At 40.8% G+C, this 26392-nt stretch overlaps 1 protein-coding gene across 5 annotated transcripts in view; it reads right to left on the bottom strand.

Annotated features, from left to right (window-relative positions):
• SNX25 (sorting nexin 25) overlaps window positions 1–26392 on the bottom strand; it is a 132649-nt gene that overhangs the window by 100779 nt on the left and 5478 nt on the right. For all 5 annotated transcript variants that reach the window (XM_045056821.1, XM_045056825.1, XM_023252358.2 and 2 more), the window contains exon 2: window positions 2674–2758. In XM_045056821.1, the coding sequence (XP_044912756.1) occupies window positions 2674–2758 (85 nt within the window). The remainder of the gene's footprint in view (window positions 1–2673; window positions 2759–26392) is intronic.

Genomic DNA, 26392 nt, shown 5'->3' with positions numbered 1-26392 from the left:
GAATAGGCAAAACTAATCTACCATGATAGAAATTAGAACAGGGAAGTAGGTTTCATTAGACAGGGACAAGAGGTAAACTTTCTATAATGATAGAAATGTTTAGGGCTCCTAGGGGGTTCAGGTGATTTAGCATCCAACTCCTGATTTCAGCTCAGGTCATGATCTCACATTGCGTGAGCCTGAGCCCCATGTCAGTCCTCTGCACTGGCAGCATGAAGCCTACTTGGGAATTTCTGTCTCCCTGTCTCTGCCCCTCCTTTGCTCGCATGAACACTCTCATGCTCTCTCAAAAATAAATAAACATTAAAAAAATACTTTTAGTTTGCAAATGGTGCTGGTTACATGGTTATTCGAATTTATGAAAATCACTGTATTATATGTACACTTAAGATTTGTGCATTTCAGGGGCGCCTGTGTGGCTCAGTCGGTTGAGCGTCCGACTTCGGCTCAGGTCATGATCTCGCGGTCCGTGAGTTTGAGCCCCGCGTCGGGCTCTGTGCTGACAGCTCAGAGCCTGGAGCCGGTTTCAGATTCTGTGTCTCCCTCTCTCTGACCCTCCTCTGTTCATGCTCTGTCTCTCCCTGTCTCAAAAATAAATAAAACGTTAAAAAAAAATTAAAAAAAAAAAAAGATTTGTGCATTTCAAAGTATGTAAATTTTACTTCAATAAAAGTAATTAAGAATTATTTTTAAACCATGATATTGAGATTATGAATATTAAAAATTATTGAATTTTAAATTTGGCTTTTATTAAAGTCATCATACTTTACTAATAGAAATATTTTACTTCTGCACAGCAAAGGAAACAATCAGCAAAACTAAAAGGCAACCAATGGAATGGGAGAAGATATTTGCAAACGACATATCAGATAAAGGGTTAGTATCAAAAATCTATAAAGAACTTACCAAACTCAACACCCAGAAAACAAATAATCCAGTGAAGAAATGGGCAAAAGACATGAATAGACACTTCTCCAAAGAATACATCTAGATGGCCAACCGACACACGAAAAAATGCTCCACATCACTCATCATCAGGGAAATACAAATCAAAACCACAATGAGATGCCACCCCACACCTGTCAGAATGGCTAACATTAACAACTCAGGCAACAACAGATGTTGGCAAGGATACGGAGAAAGAAGATCTCTTTTGCACTGCTGGTGGGTGCAGCCACTCTGGAAAACAATATGGAGGTTCATCAAAAAATTAAAAACAGAACTACCCTACGACCCAGCAATTGCACTACTAGGTATTTATCCAAGGGATACAGGTATGCTGTTTTGAAGGCGCACATGCACCCCAGTGTTTATATTAGCACTATCAACAATAGCCAAAATATGGAAAGAGCCCAAATGTCCATCGATGGATGAACAGATAGAGAAGATGTGGTATATGTATACACACACACACACACACACACACACACACACACACACGCACGCACACACACGCACACACAATGGAGTATTACTCGGCAATCAAAAAGAATGAAATCTTGCCATTTGCAACTATGTGGATGGAACTAGAGGCTATTATGCTGAGCAAAATTAGTCAGTCGGAGAAAGATAAATATCATGTGACTTCCATATGAGGACTGTAAGACACAGAACAGATGAACACAAGGGAAGGGAAGCAAAATAATATAAAAACAGGGAGGGGGATAAAACATAAGAGACTCTTCAATATGGAGAACAAACAGAGGGTTATTGAAGGGGTTGTGGGAGTGGGGATGGGCTAAATGGGTAAGGGGCATTAAGGAATCTACCCCTGAAATCATTGTTGCACTATATGCTAACTTGGATGTAAATTAAAAAAAGAAAAAGAAAAAGAAAGAAGTATTTTAAAAGTTTAGTTTCCAAAGTTCTAAAATTCTATGAATACACACAATTTCAGACTGTCTCTGTACTTACATAGCACTTATCTTCAAATTTTAATACAGTGATTTCTGTGAACTATGAAAGTAAACATACTTGCTTAAGTATGTATCACTTACTCGGTTTTCTCAACTTCATATCTAACACCATGTATTCGCTTGAAAAATTCAAGACTTTTTCTGTACTTACAAGTGAAACTGAGTTTTTAGAAATCTGATTTTAAAATTATTTGAACTTCAATTTGATCAAAATATATCTTCTCAATTTCAGTATCTCTGATTACACCTACTTATTTCCACATCTACATGTAACAATGAACACTATTGTGCCCTCAGCAACCAGCCTTCAATCCTCTTCGATACCACTTTGACAGGCATGTCCTTCATTCTTTCCAAAGGCCGACCGCTACCCCTCAATTTGTTTCACTGGTTTGTCAATGAATGAGCCTGAGCACACTCATCCCCAGCACACCTTCTCTAGGTTATATTGAAAGAAAATGTATTTCCTGATACCCGTTTTAGATAGCAGAGGACAGACCCTTGTTTCACATGGTGGAACTAGCTCCACGTGGCCAATGAGCTTCATGACCTGGAAATCCTACTTAATAAATATTTAAATCCCATCCATTCAACTGAAATATGGATATATGATTCAGTCATCATAAAAACCCATGAAGAAAAATTCCTAAGGCTACACACAGACAAGAAGGATAAATTTGTTAGAGATTACAATTTTCTCTTTCAAACATAATGAATTGCTTTACGTGACAATTATATACTCTCATTTAATCCTTACCTTCTTTTAGAGCTTTGTCCATATTGTGAGAAATCACTACCCTTCTAGACTGAACTGACTCATGTGAGTTTCCATATACAGGACTCTGAAATGTAAGAAAAAAGGAAGAAAAAAAAAGATACAGATTACTGAATGAATAAATCATATATAAAAATAAAACCAAAGTATAAAATACCACTTAAACAAGATATTTCGATATTAATAAATTAAGAAGTTCTTCTGGAAAAAGTAAATAAATGCTTGAGGTTAAGATATTTTTAAAAAGGAAGGAAGGATTTTCCCTACCAGATATCAAAACAACATGATGCCAGAGGAGGAATAAACAAATCAACAGATCAGCAGAAGTACAAAAACAAATGCATCTACATATGAGAAGAACATAAGAAAATTTGAAATCAGTGAGGAAAACAGATTATTCAGTATACATGCTGCCAAAGCGAGCACGAAAACAGACTACTCAATAAATGGCGCTGGGATAACTGGATATTCACGTGTGATAAAAGGTTAGAGTCTTACCTCATACTTTAAACATAAATAATTCCAAATTGATAACCAACAAAGTATTTTGTTAAACTAAAAATGTATTCAAAGGGAATAAGGGAGAAGCTGTTAATAATCTTGGGATGGAGAAGGCCTCCCTAAAATAAGACACAAAATTCAAAAGTTTTAAAGAAGAAAAGGAACTGACAAATACAACTACATAAACTAGACAACTCCTGTGTGACCAAAGACACTATAAAATATAAATGATAAGAGAAGGAGACAATATCTGCAACATACATCACAAAGGACTATTATTTAATATATACAGAGTTCCTAAGAAAAATAAAAGGATGTCAAGCAATTAAAAGGGCAATCATAAAAGATAAACAAATACCAATAAATACATGAAAAGAAATAAATACACAACCTCCTTTTAGTTAGAGAAACACAAATTAGAGCAATGAGATCTCAAACTGCCAAAGCGGGGGAAAAGGTACCTACTCTCAAATATTGGCAAAGATACCTAGAAATACTCATTTTCATACATCATTGGGGGAAATGTCTACTTCTATGAGCTACAATTTCATTTAGCCAATTCTACTGCTAGGAATCCAACCAACGGATATTTTTGCAAATGTGCAAAAAAGTATGCAAAGAACTTCCTTGCTCTGTTGACTTTAAGGGCAAAAAATTAGAAAAAACCCATGGGGCACCTGGGTGGCTCCACCAGTTTGGTGTCCGACTTCGGCTCAGGTCATGATCTCATGGGTTCCTCGGTTTAAGCCCCGCGTCAGGTTCTGTGCTGACAGCTCAGAGCCTGGAGCCTGCTTCAGATTCTGTGTCTCCCTCTCTCTTTCCCCCCACCCTCTTGCTCTCTGTCTCTCAAAAATGAATAAATGTTAAAAAAAAAATTTTTTTTTAATAAAAAGAAAAAACCCAAGTGTCTATCAATAGTCAGAGCTAAATTATGGTACACCCATATTTGAGAATGTAATGCAGCCATTAAAAACAATGAACTGGCTTGAACAATACAGAGAAGATTAACCTGGCCCCTTTTCAAGGATGATATGCAAATATGCAAGCATTCCATTTAAAAAAAAAAAAAAAAAAAGAATGAATTAGGGAAAAATATATACCTTCATGGAAAGTTTTCCGTGATGGGAAATGTTTGGGAATATATACACCAAACTATTAAAAATAGTTTCTTCTAGGCAGGGGCATAAGTTTTTACTCCACTCCGTTACTTCTTACTCCACATATGTCTGTGTAACAGTATGCTTTAGAATTTTTAATTGTACAAAGATACTATTTGGCACACAAAAAAAGGGGGTGGGATAATATAAAGAATTAAAATCCTGGGGCGCCTGGGTGGCTCGGTTGGTTAAGCGTCTGACTTCGGCTCAGGTCATGATCTCACGGTCTGTGAGTTCGAGCCCCGCGTTGGGCTCTGTGCTGACCGCTCAGAGCCTGGAGCCTGTTTCAGATTCTGTGTCTCCCTCTCTCTCTGCCCCTCCCCTGTTCATGCTCTGTCTCTCTCTGTCTCAAAAATAAATAAATGTTAAAAAAAAAATAGAAAAAAAAAACAATTAAAATCCTACTATCTGGCTAGTAAGACTATTTACAGAATAAATTGTTTTAATTGGTCACATACCAAAGTGATTGAAAACATGTTATTATGTGATTGGGCCCACTTATTGGTTTTGGAGGATAAATAGAAACTGAGGAATATTAACAAGATGTAGGATACTCCCCTGTGCATGGGAAATATTACACGTGCTTGACTAGCATTACCACATCACTACTGAGATCCAAATGGCTAATATGACTACCACGCTCAACCAACAAACAAGCATGAGGAAACAACTTTGTTCTCCAGGCAGGGCCACCCCACTACAACTGCATTCAACCCCACGGTCCTGGGCCACCCAACCTGGAGTGGAGAACTTCTAGTCCTTAGCTTAGTTCCATACTATCCATGGGTAGAGTGCCAAAGTGTCATCCATTTTCTTTGTTATTAAAAACAAAAAGCCATAGTTTTAAGATTCCTTAGTTGAAATACTTTTAAAAGCCTTAAGATGAAAGTGTTGGACTCATGAAAGAAAAGAATCCCTTTATGCTACAAATTAGCGTAACATTCCACACTCCCCCAAGGAGTTACCAAAAAAACAAAAAACAAAAAAAAAACTTACTCATTACCTATAGACAAAGTCATTAGTGAATAAAGCACACTCTCAACCACTTAAAACTATTTTTTAGTCTCTCGGCTTGCTATAAAATTTAATGTAAGTATATTTTGTTTAACTTTTAAATTTAGTTTGTGAGAAAAATTGAGTAAACGAGGAATTTTAAAATTCTAGCAATTTTTTTTAAGTTTATTTTGAGAAAGTGCACGTGCACCCACACGAGGGTGGGGGGAGTCGGAAGGGTGGGGAAGGGGCAAAGAGAGAATCTGAAGCAGGCTCTGCACCGCCAGCACAGAGCCTGAAGCGGGGCTCAAACCCACGAACTGTGAGATCATAACCTGAGCCAAAACCAAGAGTCGGATGCTTAACCGACTGAGCCACCCAGGCGCCCCAAATTCTAGGCATTCCTAAAATACCAGACAGATATTTTTAAACTTACCCATTTTTTAGACAGTTGTTTTGAACTAACACTTTTAGAGTGCTATTCTAATGAGTAATTTTAATCATAATTTCTCAAGTTTTTGGGTTCCCAAATCTAGATATGGTAGTTTTAGTACATAATACTAGTTGGATGAGAAATTACAACCAAACAACACTTATTTGAGATGGTCCCAATTTGGGGTTCTTAAAATAGAAACTGCCTATCAGGGCTGGGAGAGAAGCAGTTGTGAATGTTGGGAGAGAAGCAGTTGTGAATGTGACGGACAGACAGCACATGGATACATAAGCATATTCTGTGCTTATTGTGTCTTTCTTCACAAATTCCTCCAAAACTTAATGTTTTCATTCTTACCTTTACTGTTTTCTGTTTTCCTAGTTGTGGCTCTACTACTTCTTGCCATCTGTCTACAAACTTCTTTTCTCTCTCTGCTTCATACTTAGATGGAATACATATATAAACATGTCTGTCACTACTGACTGTATCTAAGTCCTTTACGCTCTTTAATCTAAAGAGCTTATGAGAGTAATGTTCTCTATGTTGGCTCTTTAAGTAAAAGCTCTATTATTTTTTCTGTGTGTTTTTCCAGTCTGGGGTTGTGGATTTCCCCACACGCTATCCCCCAGGGTCACTGGCCCTCACCGGAAAGAAAAAAGTTCATCATCCCTATCCCATCCCTAACAGCCTGATGGAGAATCACTAAGTAATAGGAACAGGAAGATTATTTAAAAAAAAAAAAAAAAAAAAATCATGCGCTCAAAATAACTAGGAAACCATGCGTGAAAATTCCTTTTTTAAGGATTTAGTATTTACAGAGCCAGAATCTCATGTCTAAATGACTACACAGAGTATAAGTTAGTCACTACCACACATAGCCTATTGCTTTTAGATCACAAAGATGGAATTTACTAATCTTTACCCCAGGGTGGAGAAAGAAAAGGAAGGAAAAGAAAGGAGGGAAAGGGAAGAAGGGAGAGGAAGGGGAGAAAGCTAGCTAGCTGCAACAAATGCAAAATTTGAATAAATTCCTGTGGCTCAGGGCAGTTGAGCCAAAATTGTCTTCATTTTCCTTCTATTTATAGGGTTGAAAAAAGAAACTCCACATGGCAGAGACTTCCCCCAAAGACTCGTCCTTTAAGGCAAATGCTAACTTGCCCTATCCGCACTGGCACAGGCCTCATTTCTCAAGGAAAGCCCACCTCTTCCCGACAATCTCTTGCCTAAAATGCCAGTATTAGGAAAGAGGAAATAAAAATGTCTGTACTTCTCCCACTGTAACAAAGAATAAGTGATAGAAATTTTCAGGAAGATTTCAAATCCAGAAATTAGGACTTTGAATGTCGTCCGACTACTCGGCTCTCACTAAAGTTTTTAGTATCCGTATCACACTGTTAACTCATAAAAGCTTTTGGCTAACTAGTACCACTGTCATGTAAAAAATACACCTCATTTTTTATTTAATTAAAACAAGTGAATTCTGTCTTCATTTTAAGATTTAAAGCTAGCTGAAAACTAACTTGAAATCATTTTTAATCACTTGGTGAGTTCTCTGGAGAGAAAATGACGTCTCGACACAGAACTGCTAATTTTAAAAATGCTTTCCAAAGACAGAGCAAAACCAGAAAGCTTTTCTCTAATATATGTAACTAAATCCTCCACCATCAAGGAGCAGATACCATATCAATAAACCCTTTGCTGAATGTGTATCAGCTGTCTATTCACTCCTGAAATACCAGGTTTTAGTCTACAGCCAAAATATACTCAAATTGTCTTTGTGTCAGAGCTAAAGACACCCTCTTCTGAGGAACCAACATCCAGAGAAAACCCATGCAGAGAAACCTGGGTACTCTGACATCATTAGCAACTAAACAACCAGGAACCACCTGGAATTCAGCCAAGACATGTACCTCATTGTCCATTGTTTATAAGCAGGACGTTGCTTACTGTGCTGCTTCCTGTGGGAGCACAGATGGGGCCAGGACAGCCAGCCCATGACTTGGAACTGCTTTCGTGCCCATTACCTGGGCTTCTTAAATAAACAAATGTCACCCTCCTTCAGTATATGCTTATACGGTGAAAACAAAAATTTTTTTTAATGTATTTTGGTCTGTTTTCAGAAGAAAAACAGTTGCACAGAGTTGAAAGACTGATGGGTGTAATTTCTTATAAGGTACTGAAACCGTGATTTATCTTAGGAAAACAAACACAAAGCCCTGATCATCACCATTAACCACATGGAGCCGTCACATGGCTGAGTCTTTCCAAGTATTCTCAGCATCTGACAAGTACTGGGATCCCGTGACTAATATTCTCATTCTCAAACTATGTTATTCTCAAAACCTTGGCTCCTTTCAAGCCAATCATATTCTGCCTCAGCCTCAGAAAATAATTACTCCAAAACCAAAGAAATCCAAGAATCACACAGAACCTTCCTCCGAAGATAAGGGACTAAGAAACTTGAAAGGCTATCTCAGGAAGATAGGAAAGGACTGAAATAATTGAAAATTCGTCTCATTTGACTGAGACACTGACAGAAGATTGTGACACGAGTAATAAACGTCATGGCCCAACAGGGAAGCTGAGGAGCCACGTTACAGAGCTATGAGGGCAGCGCAGAGTAGAAAGAACACGGGCTCTCAAGTCCAACAGTGCTTTTTACTAATGGCAGATCCTTGACTCAGCCAATTCCCTCTCTAGCTTAAGACGGCTTATAATACTTCAAAGGATTAAATAACTAACATCAGGGGTCCCAAAATGAAAAAACACAGCAGGAGCCTGGTAAGGAATATAAGTGAATTAAGGGGGTGGCCATAGCTGTACCTGCTAGATGTTCCAACTCTCTTCTGCAAAAAACGGAAATCAAAAATTTCAGATGTTGTCTACAAGTAATTCAATTTCATTCCCAACACTGTGGGCTTACGCTGTTTGGGCCAAACCACGTGCCACATTCAAACCACAGCCCTCTACTATGTCACTGCTGGCGCACAGCACGCGTTTATTAGCAGAGTGCCTGGCACCTACTAGCAAATAGAGCCATGATCACTGATAAAACTCAAAATGTTACCAACTTTCAACACATTTGAGGATAATCGGTGGGCTAGTTGGATGGATGGCTGGTTGGTTTTCTGAAAGGAAAGAAATGGTGGAAACAAATGCAAGAAAGAAGGGCTGAAAAGTTAAGTAACCAGAAAACAAGAGCCGAGATAATAAAACATATTGTTCTTGAAATATTTTTGCCTTTGAAGCCACACTTTAGAGGGAGTAAAGTGTACATTTCCTGGAGATGTTCTACAGTGTATGTGCCTTTACACTCTATTGCTGGTGAAGTATTTGAATGTTCAAACAAAACCCGGTTTGATCAGAAGCCAGCTTCCTGGATTGTGCTTTACAATGTTTAATCACAAACTAAAAAAAGGTCTTGTTCTCTTTATTGATAAAAGAAAATTGTCAAACACATTGTCACATACTGAGAGGTTATCATCTGGGGAGACTGTACTGATAGAAAGTAGTGGTATTTGTGTCTATTGTCCCCTCTTAACCAAGTACAATTTGGGGGCACCTGGGTGACTCAGTCAGTTAAGCATCCAACTCTTGGTTTTGGCTCAGGTCATGATCTCACGATTTGTTGAGTTTGAGCTCAGCACGGAGCCTGCCTGGGATTCTCCTCTTTATCTCTCTCACTGCCCCTCCTCTGCTCTGTCTCTCAAAATAAACTTAAAAAAAAAAAAAAAATCAAGTATAATATCTACTTCAGATATAAGAGAAAAGGCTTCTTTGAAATTCAAACCTATAAATGTCCTCTTATTATTGTTTTTCTAGATTCCAAACATGCTTTATTTCTTTTTAAAATGCTATTTACAGCAATATAAAGAGTAGAGACAAGTTCAACATTATAGATGTAAAAGAATTAAACTGACCCATAACACCATTAATCCAGAAATGATTATTAACATTCTGGTGCATTTCCTCTCAGACGGTGACTCCAACACTTACTACGTAACTTTGGGAACCTATTTTTCTGAACCTCAATTTCTTCATCTCTAAAATAAATATAACAATAGTACCCAAAAATAAATAAATAAAAGATAACAATAGTACCTACCTCTTCAGGTTGATAAGAGCATTAAATGAGTTACTACACATTAAGCACTTACAACAGTGCCTGGTAACACAATAATTCAGATTATTGGTACTTTTATCATTTTCCTACTTTTTAAAAGAAATTAAGATAACAGTATTCACACAGCTCTGCAACTGGCTTTTCTTTTTAAATTTAAAAGATTTTTTAAATGTTTTTATTATTTTTAATTTTTGAGAGACAGCACGCAAGCAGGCGAGGAGCAAAGAGGGAGACACAGAATTCAAAGCAGGCTCCAGGCTCTGAACTGTCAGCACAGAGCCCGATGTGGGGCTCGAACCCACAGACCATGAGATCATGACCTGAGCCAAAGTCAGATGCTTAACCGACTGAGCCACCCAGGTGCCCCTCTTTCTCTTTGAAATGAAAAAATATTTTCATTTCTATGCTATTGATCTAAGTGTAGGACCACCAGAAACAATCTAAAAAACTACTAAGTGTCTATTAAATATATAGTTGGATTTGGAGTCTGACTTCATTCAAAGGACTGTGTACCTCAAGAATTTTGTGCTTCATGGAGTCTTACGAGCTAAGAAGAAACTGAAGGAATTGAATGGGGCATGGTAGGAGGGTGTAGGAGATGCTGTGAAGCACAAAATATGCAAAGCTGAACTGGAAAAATCCCTTTCCAGCCTCTTCAGCCAACCCTGAACTATGGGCCCGGAAAACCCGATGCTGCAGGGTACTTCCAGACAGGGAAATGAGTAATGGACACAGAGGCAGGAGCAAGCCAGGGCCTTCTCTAGCCTGAGGAATATGTGGGCAGTGAAGCCAACTTGGCCTCCAGAAATATAAATCCCTATCGTGATTCTACCTAAAATGAACTTGGCAAGAGATGAATGGTAGATTAGATCATCAGTAGCTCCCGTAGCTTATTACACCGTTTATCAAAGTATGGTTGTGTTCAGGCTAAAGGCCAACCCTGCCTGTATGCATCAAATATAGGAATCAAGGTTCTGTTTATATTTCTATAATGAAAGATATTCTTCAGCTGGGATAGATCTGAGAATAGATCCCATGAAAGAGTATGAAATCAGACCCTTTCTCTGAACAAATATGAAATTCAAATGTGCTTTATGCTGGAGCACAATCCCCCTATTATTACTATGGGAAAAGCATATGACATTACATTATAATGGCAAAAACACTACATTAAGACCCAGAAAATGTAGGCTGTAGTTGGTTCTTTGCCATTTTCTTGCTGAGTTATAGTAAACATATTCACCTCTTTGAGATTCAATTTAAATAATTTTTGCTCTATTTATATTAAAGGATGATTCTGCATCTCAAGAAGGATAATGCAGTAAAAGTGCTTTAAAATTACAAAGCAGTTTACAAATATAGGTTCTTATTACAGTTCCAAGAGTCATAGTCTAAATTTTTTTACAATATTTCCTTCGCAAAAAATGATTGTAGTTCTATTACATGTGATTAGTATTATGACTTTCATGGTTTCAGGTCTTACTGTCACAAGCAGATTTCTTGGTTAATAAACTACTTTCCAGAAGAAAAATGAATAGTTCTTTACTAATTGATCAACAGAGATAGATTTTGAGGTAGGTTAATGTATTTAGGATTGTTTTTCCACTCAGTTGGAAGAATTAGACTAACGGGAAGGGAGATGTGTTTCACTTCTAACGTCAAGGACTCAAATCTGAAGATCCTTAGAAAACACACTTCCCTTGATTTTAAGAGAAATTTAAGTATATCTCAAATCAGACACAGGTTTGGAAACTGAAGTAATAACATGCACTTGAAAGTACACAGGCAGACAGCAGTTTGCCTAAACTGGTAAGTGCAGAACAGATACCAGGGCTAGAAGGAGGAGAATGAGGAAAAGCAAATTGTCTCAGGAAGGGTAATTGAAAACTGACTTTAGCTTTGTGCATTCCTGAAAAGGTTCATGTAATAAAAATTCTATAACCATTTTGTTGCTGACTTCCATTGTAATTTTGAGTTCACGAGGGAAATCACAGGCTTCCATGATAGGAATCACATTTCCATCCATTCATTCAATCATCTAACATTTACTGAGGACTCTGTGCGTCTGCCACTTAGTTGGGTACCACAGAGACAAAGGGAAATAAATTATGTTCTCTGTGCTCAAGGGCCTTAATCTATTTTTGACGGAAGCTTATCTTCAAGTAAAAGAGGTGGCAAAAGGTTTAGAAAAAGAACTCTTAGAGATAATAACAGCAAAAACATTTATTGAGTCCTTAATGTTGTACTGGGCTGTATGCTAAGTACATTGTCATTTAATCCTCAGTGACCCCATGAGATAGTTAGTGTTATCCCTGTTTTATGGATCAGGAAACAGTTTTAAAGAGATTAAGTTAGGCTAGCTATACCACTGAGGAAGGTTGTGCTTTGGAATTCTAATATTCTTCCTTATTCTGGTATCTTCTCTACATTATGATCTTCAGCCCAGGTCATGGAAGAAAAGTTACTCAGTATACAATCAACCCATGAGATCGTTTCATAAGAATTTAAGTTAATACATATTTGAGGTATATTACAAGAATTATTCTCATTTCATCAGAGTTCTCACTGAAACCACTCAACCCAAATGATAAGGGAGCAAGAGTGGTTACCTCTGCTTCAAGGCTTTCATGTAACTCAACAAATAGAGAGGAGTCACATAGAATTCCTTTTTTCACAGAGTCCTTTAGTAACAAAAGCAATCATTTTTTTTTTTTAATATTCCATTGCTGTTCTGAAATACCATAATACTATCATTAATTTGTTGGCTAGCTTTTAAATAAAAACTGGTGATTAGATATTTAGTACCTACCAAGTTAGAAAAATATTATATTGGTAATCTAATTCAGTAGTATCTCTATTTCCATAGTTCCCTTAAAGCAAAAAGCTGAGCTCCATGTACAGTGGCCCAGGCAACACACAGATACACAAGATACTGAAATGTGGGAGATGAATTATTGTCATAAAAACACTGGTTGGATAAAATCAAGATGAATTCAATGGAAACTATTCAAAGAAGTTGACTTTACGTCCCTTCTAACTAATGGGTAAAAAGTTACCTGTCCCAGCATAGATGTAGATCATAAAAATTATTCCTACCGTTTCCATCAAAAATTCATGTTAAAATTCAAAGAACAAAACTTCTGGGGCACCTGGGTGGGCAGAGAGACAGGGAGACACAGAATCCAAAGCAGGCTCCAGGCTCTGAGCTATCAGCCCCCACTGCGGGGCTCGAACTCACAAACTGTGAGATCTTGACCTGAGCCAAAGTCAGAAGCTTAACCAGCTGAGCCCCCCAGGCTCCCCAAGAGGTAGTTTTAAATGTAGTGCTTGAATCAAAAAGTATTTGTAGTCCTAGAACGGCCTACACTGAGTACAGGCACTGAATGAAACTCCTCTAAAGAAAAACAACCACGTTATTATCTAACTGCTATTGCCTTTAATCGGTAAAAATCACCTGAGTACAGTTTCAAGCAAATGCCATAAGGGACACTGGAATTGCCAGAGCTGACCTTGGGCCAGTCAAGAGACAGCACCCCCACTCTACACACCCTTAGTCTCTCCCACTGCCTGATTTCATAATGTACAATGCAAGCTTTCTTCTCAGACATCATTTTATCAGAGAGCTTCTGGACGCAACTCCTTCAGTCACAAAAGAAATAAGAAGATGAACAACGTGGAACATCAGGGCACATCACATCCACAACACGGTCCCTTGGCTCCTCAGCTCCAGGACCCTCCTCTCTTCTCCCTCTTTCTCGTGGCCACCTCAAGGTCTTTCTTAGTAGACTTACAGTCTCTTCTACCCGTCCCCTTCCTCTAAGCTCCCTCCTGGCCTCGGTTCCTTCCTTGGTTTAGCTGACACCTGAGCAGCTCCCATCAGGACTCCTGTACCCTGGTCTGTCCCACGGCCTGGCTCTTTCTTGGCTCCACTGCAGGAGCCGAGTGCTCCTCCTGCAAACGTATCACAACCATGCCAATGGGTGTCACCACATTCTCCTGGCCTCCGACCCACAAACTGCACTTAACTCTAAAACAATCCGCCCAGGGTGGCTCTGTTACTTAAGTGTCATGTCATGCTTTCAGCTTGGTCAGGATCTCATAGAGCCCGAGTCGGGCTCTGTGCTGGCAGTGCAGAGCCCGCTTAGGATTCTCTTTCCCCCTCTCTGCCCCTCCCCAACTTGTGCTTTGTGTGTCTGCGTGTATGTGTGTGTGTGTGTGTCTATTTCTCAAAATATATAAACAAACTTTAAAAAAAATTTTAATAAAAAAATAAAATTGCAACTCCTGTGCTCATATCTTAAAAAACTAAACTAAACTAAATAAATAAAACAATCTGCCCACTTATCCTTGCTAGGCTTCCTCCCTGCTGTGTGGCCATAGAGCATAAAGACTGAGACGCTGGTTCCAGCGTCAGAAAAAGCCTGGATCCCTGGTTCATAACCTGACACCTTTAGCAAGTCATTTAACCTCTTTAAAACTGTTTCCTGGTCCACAAAATGGGGCTAAGAGTAACTATCTCATGGGGTCCCTGTGAGGACTAAATGAGAATATACTTACTATAGTACAATAGTAAGGGCTCAATAAATGACTTTGCTGGTATTTTCTCCAATAGTTATTTTTCCCCCAAACTTTTTGCCACCTATCTTCAAATTACCCTCTGCACAGGTCTTCTCTTAACCGTCAGCAATTAACTTTACTTCCTACTTACCGAGAAAGTAGGGGCCAGCTTGAAACATCTGAATTCCCTGCCAACCTCCTAAGAGGTTCTCTCTATACCCTCCCCTTTGTATGTCTTTCCCACTAGTCACAAGCCCAAACCCTCCACCCGTGCTCTGGTCCTGTGTGCCTAGACACCACCCTATCAATCATTCTCTAGCTGAGACTTTCAGGCCCTTCCGGTCTCCTTTTCAAGATTCCCCTTTAACTCAGAAATGTGTTTACATCTCTCCCCTCAACAAAAAGCCCCCCCACCCCCAACACACACACAATCCTATCAATGCTCCCTTCTCTTCTTTCCTCCTCGGTCAAGCTTCTAGAGAACACCGTCCACATACTGTCTCTCCTTCCTCACCTCCTCCTCGCTCTTCACCCACAAGGATATCATTTCTGCCCCCACATCCATCTTTGCCTCCCCAACCACCACTGTCACAAGTCTCCAAAGACCCTCCCAGTTGTCAGACCCAGTGGACACTTCTCGGTCCTCCTTCTGGACCTCTCTGCTACACCTGATGCTACTTGCCACTTATTCCCTGCTTCTCTCTTGCCTCTTCTCTCCTACGCACGGTCTCGGCATTGTTTGCCCTCACACCGCAGCGGACGGCTCCTCCTCGGCCTGCCCTTGGCTCCCTGGTTTCAACCATTACAGGCTGTCCTGGGCAGTCTCATCAACCCTGTAGTTTTGACTACCGTGTTGTATCCGGACCGCCAACAAATCTACTCCCTTCATCCTGGCCTCCCCCTCAGATTGCAGACCTGCACACCTAACTGCAGGCTGAACATATCCACGGGCCTCTCAAAATCTACACGGCAAAAACCCACTACCCACCACTGTTCCAAACCTGCACTAATGGTTCCTGAAATCATTCATCCTCCCACACCAGACCCTGGAATTAACCCAGACTTTTCCCTCTCCTCGCCACAATAGACATTTACTGGGCAGAACCAAAAAGCAGGTAAAGCAGACTTTTTGGTAAAGGACGGAAGGACAGTCGAAATGGGCCTTTAACAAGCAGAAGTGAAAGGGCAGAAACGGGGGCTGTGGCCTTCTCAGAGGCATGTGGTTACTCGCACATACACCACACGAGGGTAAATTCAGGAACAGAAGGTATATATATTTTTTGATATTTATTTATTTATTTATTTATTGAGAGAGAGAGAGAGAGAGAGAGAGAGAGAGAGAGAGAGAGAGAGAGAATGAGGGGGAGAGGGGTAGAGAGAGGGGAGAAAGGATCCAAAGCAGGCCCTGCACGGTCAGCACAGAGCCTGACAAGGGGCTCGATCTCACAAACCATAAGATCATGACCTGAGCCAAAATCAAGCTTAAGTGACTAAGCCACTCAGGTGCCCCAGAAGGTAGATTTAAGAATGAGCAGAAGTGTGGAAGACAGGCTAAAAAGACAGGTTAGCCCTACTCATGAAAACTAGTAAGTACTCATTGTTTTGACTCTAATTTCTTTCCTCTCTAAAGGTTGACCCAGGTCAATCACAGAAACCCTGTCCCCTTGCCCAAACCTAGCCAGTAAGATGTGAGGAGAAGACTGCCAGAGGCATTTGTAGTAACCTTTTCCTTGTTCCCAAAAGGGACTTTCTTCCTCTGGATATCACCTGGTGTGGCTGTGGTACCTGAGGCTGCTACCATCATCTGGCCACTAGTCTAAGAGTTAATCCACCTCAGGAGAGGGCAGAAGAAATACAAGCAATGGTGATGGAGGCTTGACATTCCCCACAAGGGGCCTGTCCTACCTCTAGACCTTTAGATTGTGTATTATTTCTCAATAGATGTCTTTATTGTTTAATAAAAAAAAGGGGGGGAGGATAGGGATTGGTCACATGTAGAAAACACAGGGGGTCTAAGTTTTTTTCATGTTTATTTATTTTCAAAGAGAGAAAGAGACCGTGTAGGGAAGGGGGGCAGGAAGGGGAGGGGCAGAGAGAGGGAGAGAGAGAATCCCAAGCAAGCTCCATGCTCTGAGGGCAGAGCCCAACACGGGGCTCAATCTCACCAACTGTGAGATGATGACCTGAGCCGAAATCAAGAGTGGGCACTTAACCCACTGAGCCACTAGGCCCTCCAAAAACACAGGGTTAAAAACAGTTTAACAGATACCTTTATTATAGGATTTCTCAACGTTAAAATAGAAAGTTTCAAGAACTTAGTTCTTCAAATTTATGTGATGAAACAAGCCTCTCATCCTGCCTCTAGTTTTTGAAGTGTACCTAAAAGTATCTCCAAGAATTAAGCATTTATGGATCATAGTTTAGAAAACTAGTTTTTACCAGAGCAGATGAGAAGAGTGTATGACTGACTTATGATACAGCACAATGATGACAGTAATACAGGGACAGAAATGTGCTACGGGAACCCAGAGGGATCACTGCCCTTCTCGGAGGTTCTCACTCAGAATGGCAGATGGGTTTCACATTATGTGCCAATTCTAGTAAATATTTACTAATTGCCTGGAATACTATATTGAAAAGGATTCTGAGGCCTCATCCAGATTCAGCAGGAAAACAAAAACAGCCTTACTCAATTAGAAATGATCATCAAGAGCATAGAAGGGGTAGTTGGGACATGATTCTAGTTCATCCTGAGACTTCTAAAGTGACATCAATTCCTAAACAAATCCTAGAACCATCCCAAAGAATTTCAAATTTTTTTAAACCTCAATCAGGTGAGATTGATCTTTAATAATTAAAAGGGTAATAAAGTGGTTAAGTGTATGGACTCCAGGGTAAGAGAGACCTGGGTTTAATTCTTAGTTCCTCCACTTGCTATGTGGACTGGATACAGTATTCAGCTGCTCTAAATCTAAGTTTTCCCATCTGTAAAATGAGATGAACGGTCCTAACTCACATGGTAGGTTTAAAACTTTGGGGCGCCTGGGTGGTGCAGTCGGTTAAGCGTCCGACTTCAGGCAGGTCACGATCTCACGGTCCGTGAGTTCGAGCCCCGCGTCAGGCTCTGGGCTGATGGCTCGGAGCCTGGAGCCTGTTTCCGATTCTGTGTCTCCCTCTCTCTCTGCCCCTCCCCCGTTCATGCTCTGTCTCTCTCTGTCCCAAAAATAAATAAAAAACATTGAAAAAAAAAATTTAAAACTTAAATTAGGTAATACATCCAGCTGCATACAGTAGGTACAATAAATATTAAGTTTAGCTACAGCAATTACTAAGGCATTTACTCTTTGATATTCATATGTGTCCACTGTATACACAACCATGGACTGGAATGCAATGAATTAAATGGAGACCATACAACCTATTTCCCTGAACCCGTTAACAATGCCAAGAAAGGCTACGATAAGCAAGTGGCAAAGATGATTACAAAGCACTGTTGAAAGTGTTACTTGCCTTTAAGGAAACCTATGAAATAAAGCTAACACCTGAGAGAATTCTCTGCAAAACACACTTTTCCAGATCTCTCCATAGAGAAAGCCAAGAAACAATGACCAAACCTATAGCAACAAGCCTCCTTAACACCTAGAATGAGTTTTATTTTTTTCCCCTGGGGCACAGAACTTTTGGTACTAAAGCCAAGACAGTTGGAAGCAAATCAGGTCGGTTGGTCACCCTACAAACAAATAAAGCAAATCAAGTCCCAACAGCTGGGTCCAGGTCTTGGCTGTGCTACTCAGAGCTGAGGCAGAATGAGTTCTTGAAATACCATTTCCCATTAAAAGAAATCAGGGCTCTTTTTGGAGAAATGGCTAAGTCCAGGTGTGAGAAGAAACTGCTCAAGATGAACCTGAAATATCCGGTTATGTCAGACAGCAAGAAAACTCTAAAAACTAATTAGGGTCATATCAAAAGGTAGGGTCATATAGAAAGGTCTCTGGAGCCAACTTCAAAAGGCTCCCATGGGCCAAAGATGGGATTTTAGAAGCTTCAAAAAAAGATAATTACAACTGATCAAAACCTATTATGTTCTCATCTGCAAGTTCGTAGTAAATTCTTTTTTCAAAACACATAACTAATTGATTACCTTCAAAGGATGTTGGGGAACCAACTCATCATTTTAGAAACTAATAATGGGGGAAAATCTAGCATTTGCTCTGCTTTTCTCTATGAACTGTATACCACTGTGTAACCAAATAGATGAGGGAAACAGGTCTCTTTTAAAAAAGTATTCAGGGGTGCCAGCATGGCTCAGTTGGTTAAATGTGTGACTTCAGCTTCGGTTCTCATCTCACCATTCGTGAGTCCAAGCCCCACATCAGGCTTTGCGCTGTGCTGACGGTGCAGAGCCTGTTTGGGATTCTCTCTCCCCCTCTCTCTCTCTCTGCCCCTCCCCGACTTGTTCTTTCTCTCTCTCTCTCTCTCTCCAATTAACTAAATAAACTTAAAAAAATTTTTTTAATTAAAAAAAGTATTCAAAGCAATAAATGAAAAGTAAATGACAGAATTTGAACATTACCATTTTGTCACCCCCAACAAATTAGTGGATCTAGCTATCAAGCATCAGCAGCTACTAATATAACCAAAAGTCAGTAAGATGTTTTGTGTCTCCCAATGAAAGATCACACCACCACCTACAGTCTGTCAAATGGATCGAACACAAGTTTGATCACACCTCTGGATCCAGCTGCCAATTTGCGGGACATACAAAGGAGAGGACATGTTGAACTGCATCATTCACGTGTAATCAGCAAAATCCAGACCACAGGATACTCCACAGGACAAATGCTCCAGGTTCTTCACAAATAAATTGCAAAGAAAGGACAGAGGATAAGAGGATAAGGATATCCCATAAGGAAAAGGATAGAGGAGAAACTAATTTTTTTTTAATGGGGGAAAAAAACCTATCATGTCCACTGATGCACATTTGAGTGATAACACCATTACAACATGCAAGGAAGTGAATACTATAAAGTCAAGAGTTACTTAAGTGGAAGAGGAGGGGCTGGGTGGAAATATAGAGGGGCTTCTGGAGTTTCCGGAAGTTCCAAGGGTGTTCTCTTTATGATCATTCATTCAACTATACATTTATTTTCTGTGATTTTCTGCATCTGCATTTGTTATTTTACAATAAAAAGGTTTTTTTAAAAGTGATAGTGCAAAATCTACTATTTAGCACCTCCTATATGCAAAACACTTTTACAAATATTAGAATTTGTATTTTCAAATACTATAACATTGTTCCAAATAACCCTTGAAAAGTATTTATTATCTCCATTTTTCATATAAGGAGACTGAGCTCTAGAAATGTTTTTTTAAAAAATATTTTAATGTTTATTATTTACTTTTGAGAGAGACAGAGACAGAGCACAAGTAGGGGAGGGGCAGTGAGAGAGGGAGACATAGGATCCAAAGCAGGCTCCAGTCTTTGAGCAGTCAGCACAGAACATAATGTGGGGCTCGAGACCACAAACTGTGAGATCATGACCTGAGCCAAAATCGGACACTTAGCCAACTGAGCCGCCCAGGCATGAGGTTTAGAAATCTTAAGCAGGTTGCCCATACTCACAGTTATTAGGGCAGAGCCATGATTCAAATTCAGAAGAGTGGCTCCAAAACCATTATCTTATTGTCAATGCTCTATTAATGCCCAGTTATTTATTTGGTCAAGAAAGATTTATTGCTCACCTACTAAATCATGCTCTTAAAGATACAGGGGAGTTTCTGCCTTTGTGGAGATCAAGACAGACAAGGAATCATCCAAGGGAATATAAAATTACAGCCGTTGGTAGGTACAGTAAGGAAAAGGTATGTGGTACCAGGAGAATCCACACAGCAGAGAGGGAGACCCTCCCTGCACAAGTGATGACTGAGGTCTGGGGAAGCAGTTCACTAAGTAAGGGGGCAGTGGGCTGCTCCACGCAAAGGAGGCAATGTACAAAGTCGCCAGTGATGGAGGGAGCATGGCCCTTTAAGGATGGAGTATGAGGATGAAGGTAGTGAAGACAGAGGAGGCTGAAGAGCTGGGAAGAACAGGAAGCCACTAGCGGATTTTAATTAAACCTGTTGCTGAAGATGGATTGAATTAGGTTCGCATTTTTAAAATGGCAACAAGGTCAGGGCGCCTGAGTGGCTCAATCGGTTAAGCATCTGACTTCAGCTCAGGTCATGATCTCGCGCTCTGTGAGTTCGAGCCCCATGTCAGGCTCTGTGCCGACAGCTCAGAGCCTGGAGCCTGCTTCAGGTTCTGTGCCTCCCTCTCTCTCTTCCCCTCACCTGCTCATACGTGTGCGCTCTCTCTCAAAAATAAAGATTTTAAAAATTTTAAAAATAAAAAATATAAATAAAATGCCAACAAGGAGACAGAGAGAGGAGTTGAGAGGCTACTGCAGCCATCTAGGTGAGACATGATGGCAACTGGGACAAAGCAGAAGAGATGGAAAAAAGGGGATGGGTGCAAGACACTCAAGAGGTAAGAAGGCAGGACCTGATGATGGACAGCATATGCACAGAGAGGAGAAGATGTCCAGGGAACTCAAAGCCTTCTGGCCATGGGACCTGACTTTTGGAGGTGCCAGCCATGGACATAAAGGACAATGGAAGAGGGATGGGGACACTTGGACTAGCTGAGTTTCAGGCACCACGACAAATGCCAAATGGAAATGTCAAGTCAAGCAGTTGAATAAATGAGTCTGAGGCCCAAAAAAAGAGGAATACATCTCTAATCCTGAGTGTAGGGATGGTTTTTACGGGGGCTCAAGGATGAGACTGCCTAAGAGTGAGATAATAAAAAAAGAAAACTCAAGAACAACCATAATTCAAATCAGGAAAGCAAAGCAACTTCCTGAATGTATCTAGAGATGATCATCTCAGAAAGGTTTAATGAAACAGGAAAAAAGAAAATCAGAAGGAAAAAGAGATTAACTGTCTCAGAAAAAACACACTGAAATTTCTGGAATACTTAAAGATGTTAATTCCATGTGTAACAAGTTGGCAAAGCCTGCATGCAGCCCTCAGGTAGATATTTGAAGAACTAACTTGCACAGGGTAATGAGACCTTCTGGGAGGTGGCTTGTAGATATGGGCTCAAGGCTACAGACAGAAAGCTTTGATGCTAGGAAAGAAAGCTCTGGCTTCCCAGGGCTGCTCCTGGCCAGGTGGACAAAAGGGAAGGGGCTGTCTTTTGAGATGCATACCCTAGAGAAACAGGGCAACACTTCAGCTGCTATGAAGTACATAATGGGGCTTTGGCTCAGAGGGAAGCACACCTGGATATCCAGCTTTGGGGGATTGAAACCCTAGTTGCCCAAAAAGAAATGTGCTTTTTCACAGACTGACAGTGGTGATGGCAGAGAAGCCTCTCTCCAATGCTTTGCAGGCACCAGAAATGAAGGAATATAAATGAGCTTATTCACAAATACAGAAGACACTGCCTATGGACTCTCAGAAGTCTGGGGAGGGGCAGCTAGGGGCACTGCAGACCAAGGTTCTGCATGAGCAGACAGAAGCAAACACCTGTAAAATTTTAGTTACTACCATTAATGTAAAGTCACTCATACACACAGGTGGTTGAGAACTACAGAAATTCAGGTTACTTTAGAAATAAGTATTTGTAGGGGTGCCTGGGTGGCTCAGGCGGTTAAGTGTCCGACTCTTGGCTTTGGCTCAGGTCATGATCTCTCGGTTTCATGGGTTCAAGCTCCGCATTGGGCTCTGTGCTGGCAGCACAGAACCTGCTTGGGATTCTGTCTCCCTCTCTCTCTGCCTCCTCCCCACTTGCACTGTCACTGTCTCTCTCAAATAAAATTTTAAAAAATGTATTAAAAAAAAAAAAGAAAGAAGTATTTGCAAAAACTTACCTAATTTTCCAAGAGCAGTATTCTACACTACAACTGAAAGCTTACTAAATAGATCCCAGTGGCCTAAACAAGTTCATATTTCTTATCCTAAACATGCACAATTCATTCCTTTTCCTCCTTGGCCCCAGAGGCATTTTATCTGGAGTTACCATATTCGTTTTTCTTCACATCCAGCTCTTAGCTATTCAGACTCGGAAACCCCAGGCTGCCTGACAAATGTACCAGGACTGGTCAGTGCCCGTAGTAACCGCACAGAACAGGTCAGGCCCAGGGACACAGCAGGCACACCTCACAGTCCCAACTGCATTCTCCCAAAGCAGAATCTGAGCTGAGAAACCTACCAAAATACAACCAAATCGGTTCCCTGGGCTTTCTGGAAAGCTCCACTGTGTTTGGAGAAACCATACAAGCACACAGCCCAGGGCTGACACAGGATATGGAAATAAGTAACTGGGCCTGGGCTCAGGGTACCCAGGAAGAGCCCTTGAGAAGGGCTGCCGATCACACCTATCATTCCCACCCACGCCCCCAACCCTAGTTTAGAAAGTGACCTAAGAGAAAAGGGTAAAAAAAATAAGTTCCAAGTTTGCAATTTTTTTTTCCAAAAGCAAAGGTGCAACCTTTTTGTTTTACACAAGTCTGTACGCTATTATTTTAATATTTAAAGCCTTCTACAATGTTCATTTTCTAAGCCTGAGCCTTTAGCACTAAACCTGCTGAGTCACCTTTTTAGTACAATTATGTGCATGATTCTGACTACAAGAACTCACATTTTCAGGAATCTGGGGGTACTCCCTACCCCCAAAACTATAAGGTTGGGAAATGAAACATAAGAGATTTTCAAGAAGGCAACATTCAATCATGAAGGTGACATCACAGCATGCTCCCAAAACAAAAGCAGCTTGAGATAGAAGACAGTGAGAAATCAACCTCCCAGGAAATGACCAGACTTTAGGCTCCAAGGAGAACATTCAAGCTTGGAAACTGTGTTCATTTTGTGAACAAGACAACCCTTTGTTTGGGGGCTGAATTTACTATTTTGTTTGTTTATTGGGGGGGGGGGGCGGGGGCATGTGTTAGTGGGGGAGAGGAGAAGGGGAAGTGTGTGTGGGGGAGAGGGAGAGAGGGGGAGGGGGGGAGGGGGAGGGGGGGGAGGGGGAGGGGGGAGGGGGGGAGAGGGGGAGGGGGGAGAGGGGGAGGGGGGAGAGGGGGAGGGGAGAGAGGGGGAGAGGGGGGGAGAGGGGGAGGGGGGGAGGGGGGAGAGGGGGAGGGAGAGGGGGAGGGGGGAGAGGGGGAGGGGGGAGAGGGGGAGGGGGGGATGGGGGAGGGGGAGAGGGAGAGAGGGGGAGAGGGAGAGAGGGAGAGAGGGGGAGAGGGAGAGAGGGGGAGAGGGGGAGAGGGAGAGAGGGGGAGAGGGAGAGAGGGAGAGAGGGAGAGAGGGAGAGAGGGGGAGAGGGGGAGAGGGGGAGAGGGGGAGAGGGAGAGAGGGGGAGAGAGGGGGGGAGAGGGGGAGAGGGAGGGAGAGGGAGGGAGAGGGAGGGAGAGGGAGGGAGAGGGAGGGAGAGGGAGGGAGAGGGAGGGAGAGGGAGGGAGAGGGAGGGAGGGAGAGGGAGGGAGAGGGAGGGAGGGAGAGGGAGGGAGAGAGGGAGAGAGAGAGAGAGAGAGAGAGAGAGAGAGAGAGAGAGAGAATCTCAAGCAGGCTCCATGCTCAGGGCAGAGCCAAATGTGGGGCTCGATCCCACGACTCTGAGCTCATGACCTGGGCTGAAATCAACAGTCAGATGCCCAAGTGACTGGGTCACCCAGGTGCCCCCAAATTTACTGTTTACAGAGAATGTTAGGACACTCCTGAAAAGATTCTTAAACCTATCTGTAATGATAACTAGTGATATTTTACATCAAATAAAAAGCTCACTCAAATTTATTGCCTTTTATCTCCATTCACACAGCCTCATTAACTCTCACTTTTTACCACTGCATTTAACATGGTATTTTGTCCTCCTGAGTTTATCCCAATCACTTTCCATTTAACATTTGTAAAGCCCAGCTCTGAGGCTATCACTCCTGTCTCAGGAAATGCCAATAGCTGCCATGCCCACAGACTAAAATCCAGTTTTACTCTCGATTGAAGACTTCTACAACGTGGTCCAAAGTACGTTTGCAATCCTAGCTCCTGTGATTCATCTCGTATACTCAGGGGCAACTCAAATCTTAAATGGTACATGTACTCTGTTAACAGTTTGCTTTGTTTACTTTTTGTAAATTTGTTTACTTTTTCATAAATTATGAAAATAAAAATTGTTTCCTTTAGACAGTCTGGTAAATTCAAATAAACACTTTCTTCACTTCTTAGCATACATGTCCTGTGTTTGATGAGCATTATTATGTTCTAGGTTTAATCATGTATCTTCCTACTTAGAAGTTATCATTCCTATATAACTTGTTTCCTAACCTTAAGAAAAAAATGCCTTCACAATGAAGATCTAAAAAATAATTGTCCTATATGTGTTATCATTGTTTTTGTATCAAGAGATTATAGGTGTCCAAAACTTCTCTCTTTGAATATATATTTGTGTTTTCTTGTATATGCATAATATATATATGGAAGAATAAACAACTATTAATATTGTCTGTAGGGAAAATTTCACTGTATACCCTTTTACACGTTTTTTTTTTAAACGTGAATGTTATCATCTGCATAAAAAATTTAAAAATTATGAATAGTGTGAATTTAAAGGAAAACAACCTTTATACCAGACAGGGAGGATCCTGTGATTTAAGGGGTTCTCAAAAAGCCATCTTCCTCAAAAACATTTTTCCCACTATCCACCATGACTTAAATCGTCTAGTTAAAACTTTAGCAAATACTCTGAAGTAAGTATATTATGCCATTATCCATTATCAAATTATTGAGGATTACTTTATCATATTAGCATAATAAAGGAAAGTCACAAAGAGGCTGTGTATAGTCTCCCTAATTCCTGTTTCTTTTCCTTTTTCCCCTCAAGTAACTAAATTAAGTTTGTTTTACTCAAAGAACTTTTGTATTTCTAAAAGAACTCATTTAGGAATTCTAAAAGTCCTACCCAAGCCAACTGGCACCATGGATTGCTGTGTGAATATTTTACTGTCTCTATAAACATCTGCCCTCCCATCCAGTCTTCTCTATCAATCCAATCTACTCAGCCTGAGAGCGCAGGGACAGGGAGATTCTTGTTCATCTGTGAATCCTCCCCAATGCTAAAAACATGGCCCTGCATTTCCAGAAAGCAATTTCCCAAGCTCTTAATGAGCTTACTGCAAGGTTCTGACCCTTCTCCAGGATGCTGGGGTTATAATTTTAAACCTAAAAATGTGAGTAGGGGCACCTGGGTGGCTCAGTCCATTAAGCATCCGACTTCGGTTCAGGTCATGATCTCACAGTTTGTGAGTTTGAGCCTGGCCTCGGGCTCTGTGTTGACAGCTCAGAGCCTGGAACCTTTAGACTCTGTGTCTTCCTCTCTCTCTCTCTGCCCCTCTCCCCTCGTGCTTTTCTCTCTCTCTCTCTCTCTCAAAAATAACATGTAAAAAAATATTTTTAAGAAAAAAATTTAAAAAACAGTCAGTAGAATACTTAAATTTGCTATCGCCTCAAACAATAATCCATTTACGCAGGCAAAACTGATCTATTGAGAGCCTACCATGTGCCTGGCACAGGCACTGAGCAGCTAGGCAAAAAGTGATCTAACAAGATCGTAATAGCGGCTATTTAACAGGTACTCAGTAAATGCTTGTTAGATTTGATAAACCACTTGAACTTTTCTATCTGCCTGAACTTTGAAGTCTTTCATTAATGTTTTCTTCATATAGTAGTGGACTTTGGTTTCCCACATGCTATTAAGCATTTCACTTTTGTGGATATTCTCGTGTCGGCCTTCTGACCATCGTTAATTGCTTAGTTTTGAATTTATGGAACACAAATCAAGAAACATCCAACAAGTTACAGTGCAAAAGAGAAAATCCATACTATATGTGAATAATTGAT

This window comes from Felis catus, chromosome B1 (assembly GCF_018350175.1).
Source record: "Felis catus isolate Fca126 chromosome B1, F.catus_Fca126_mat1.0, whole genome shotgun sequence".
NCBI lineage: Eukaryota > Metazoa > Chordata > Mammalia > Carnivora > Felidae > Felis > Felis catus.
This window is presented reverse-complemented; position numbering and strand designations above follow the sequence as displayed.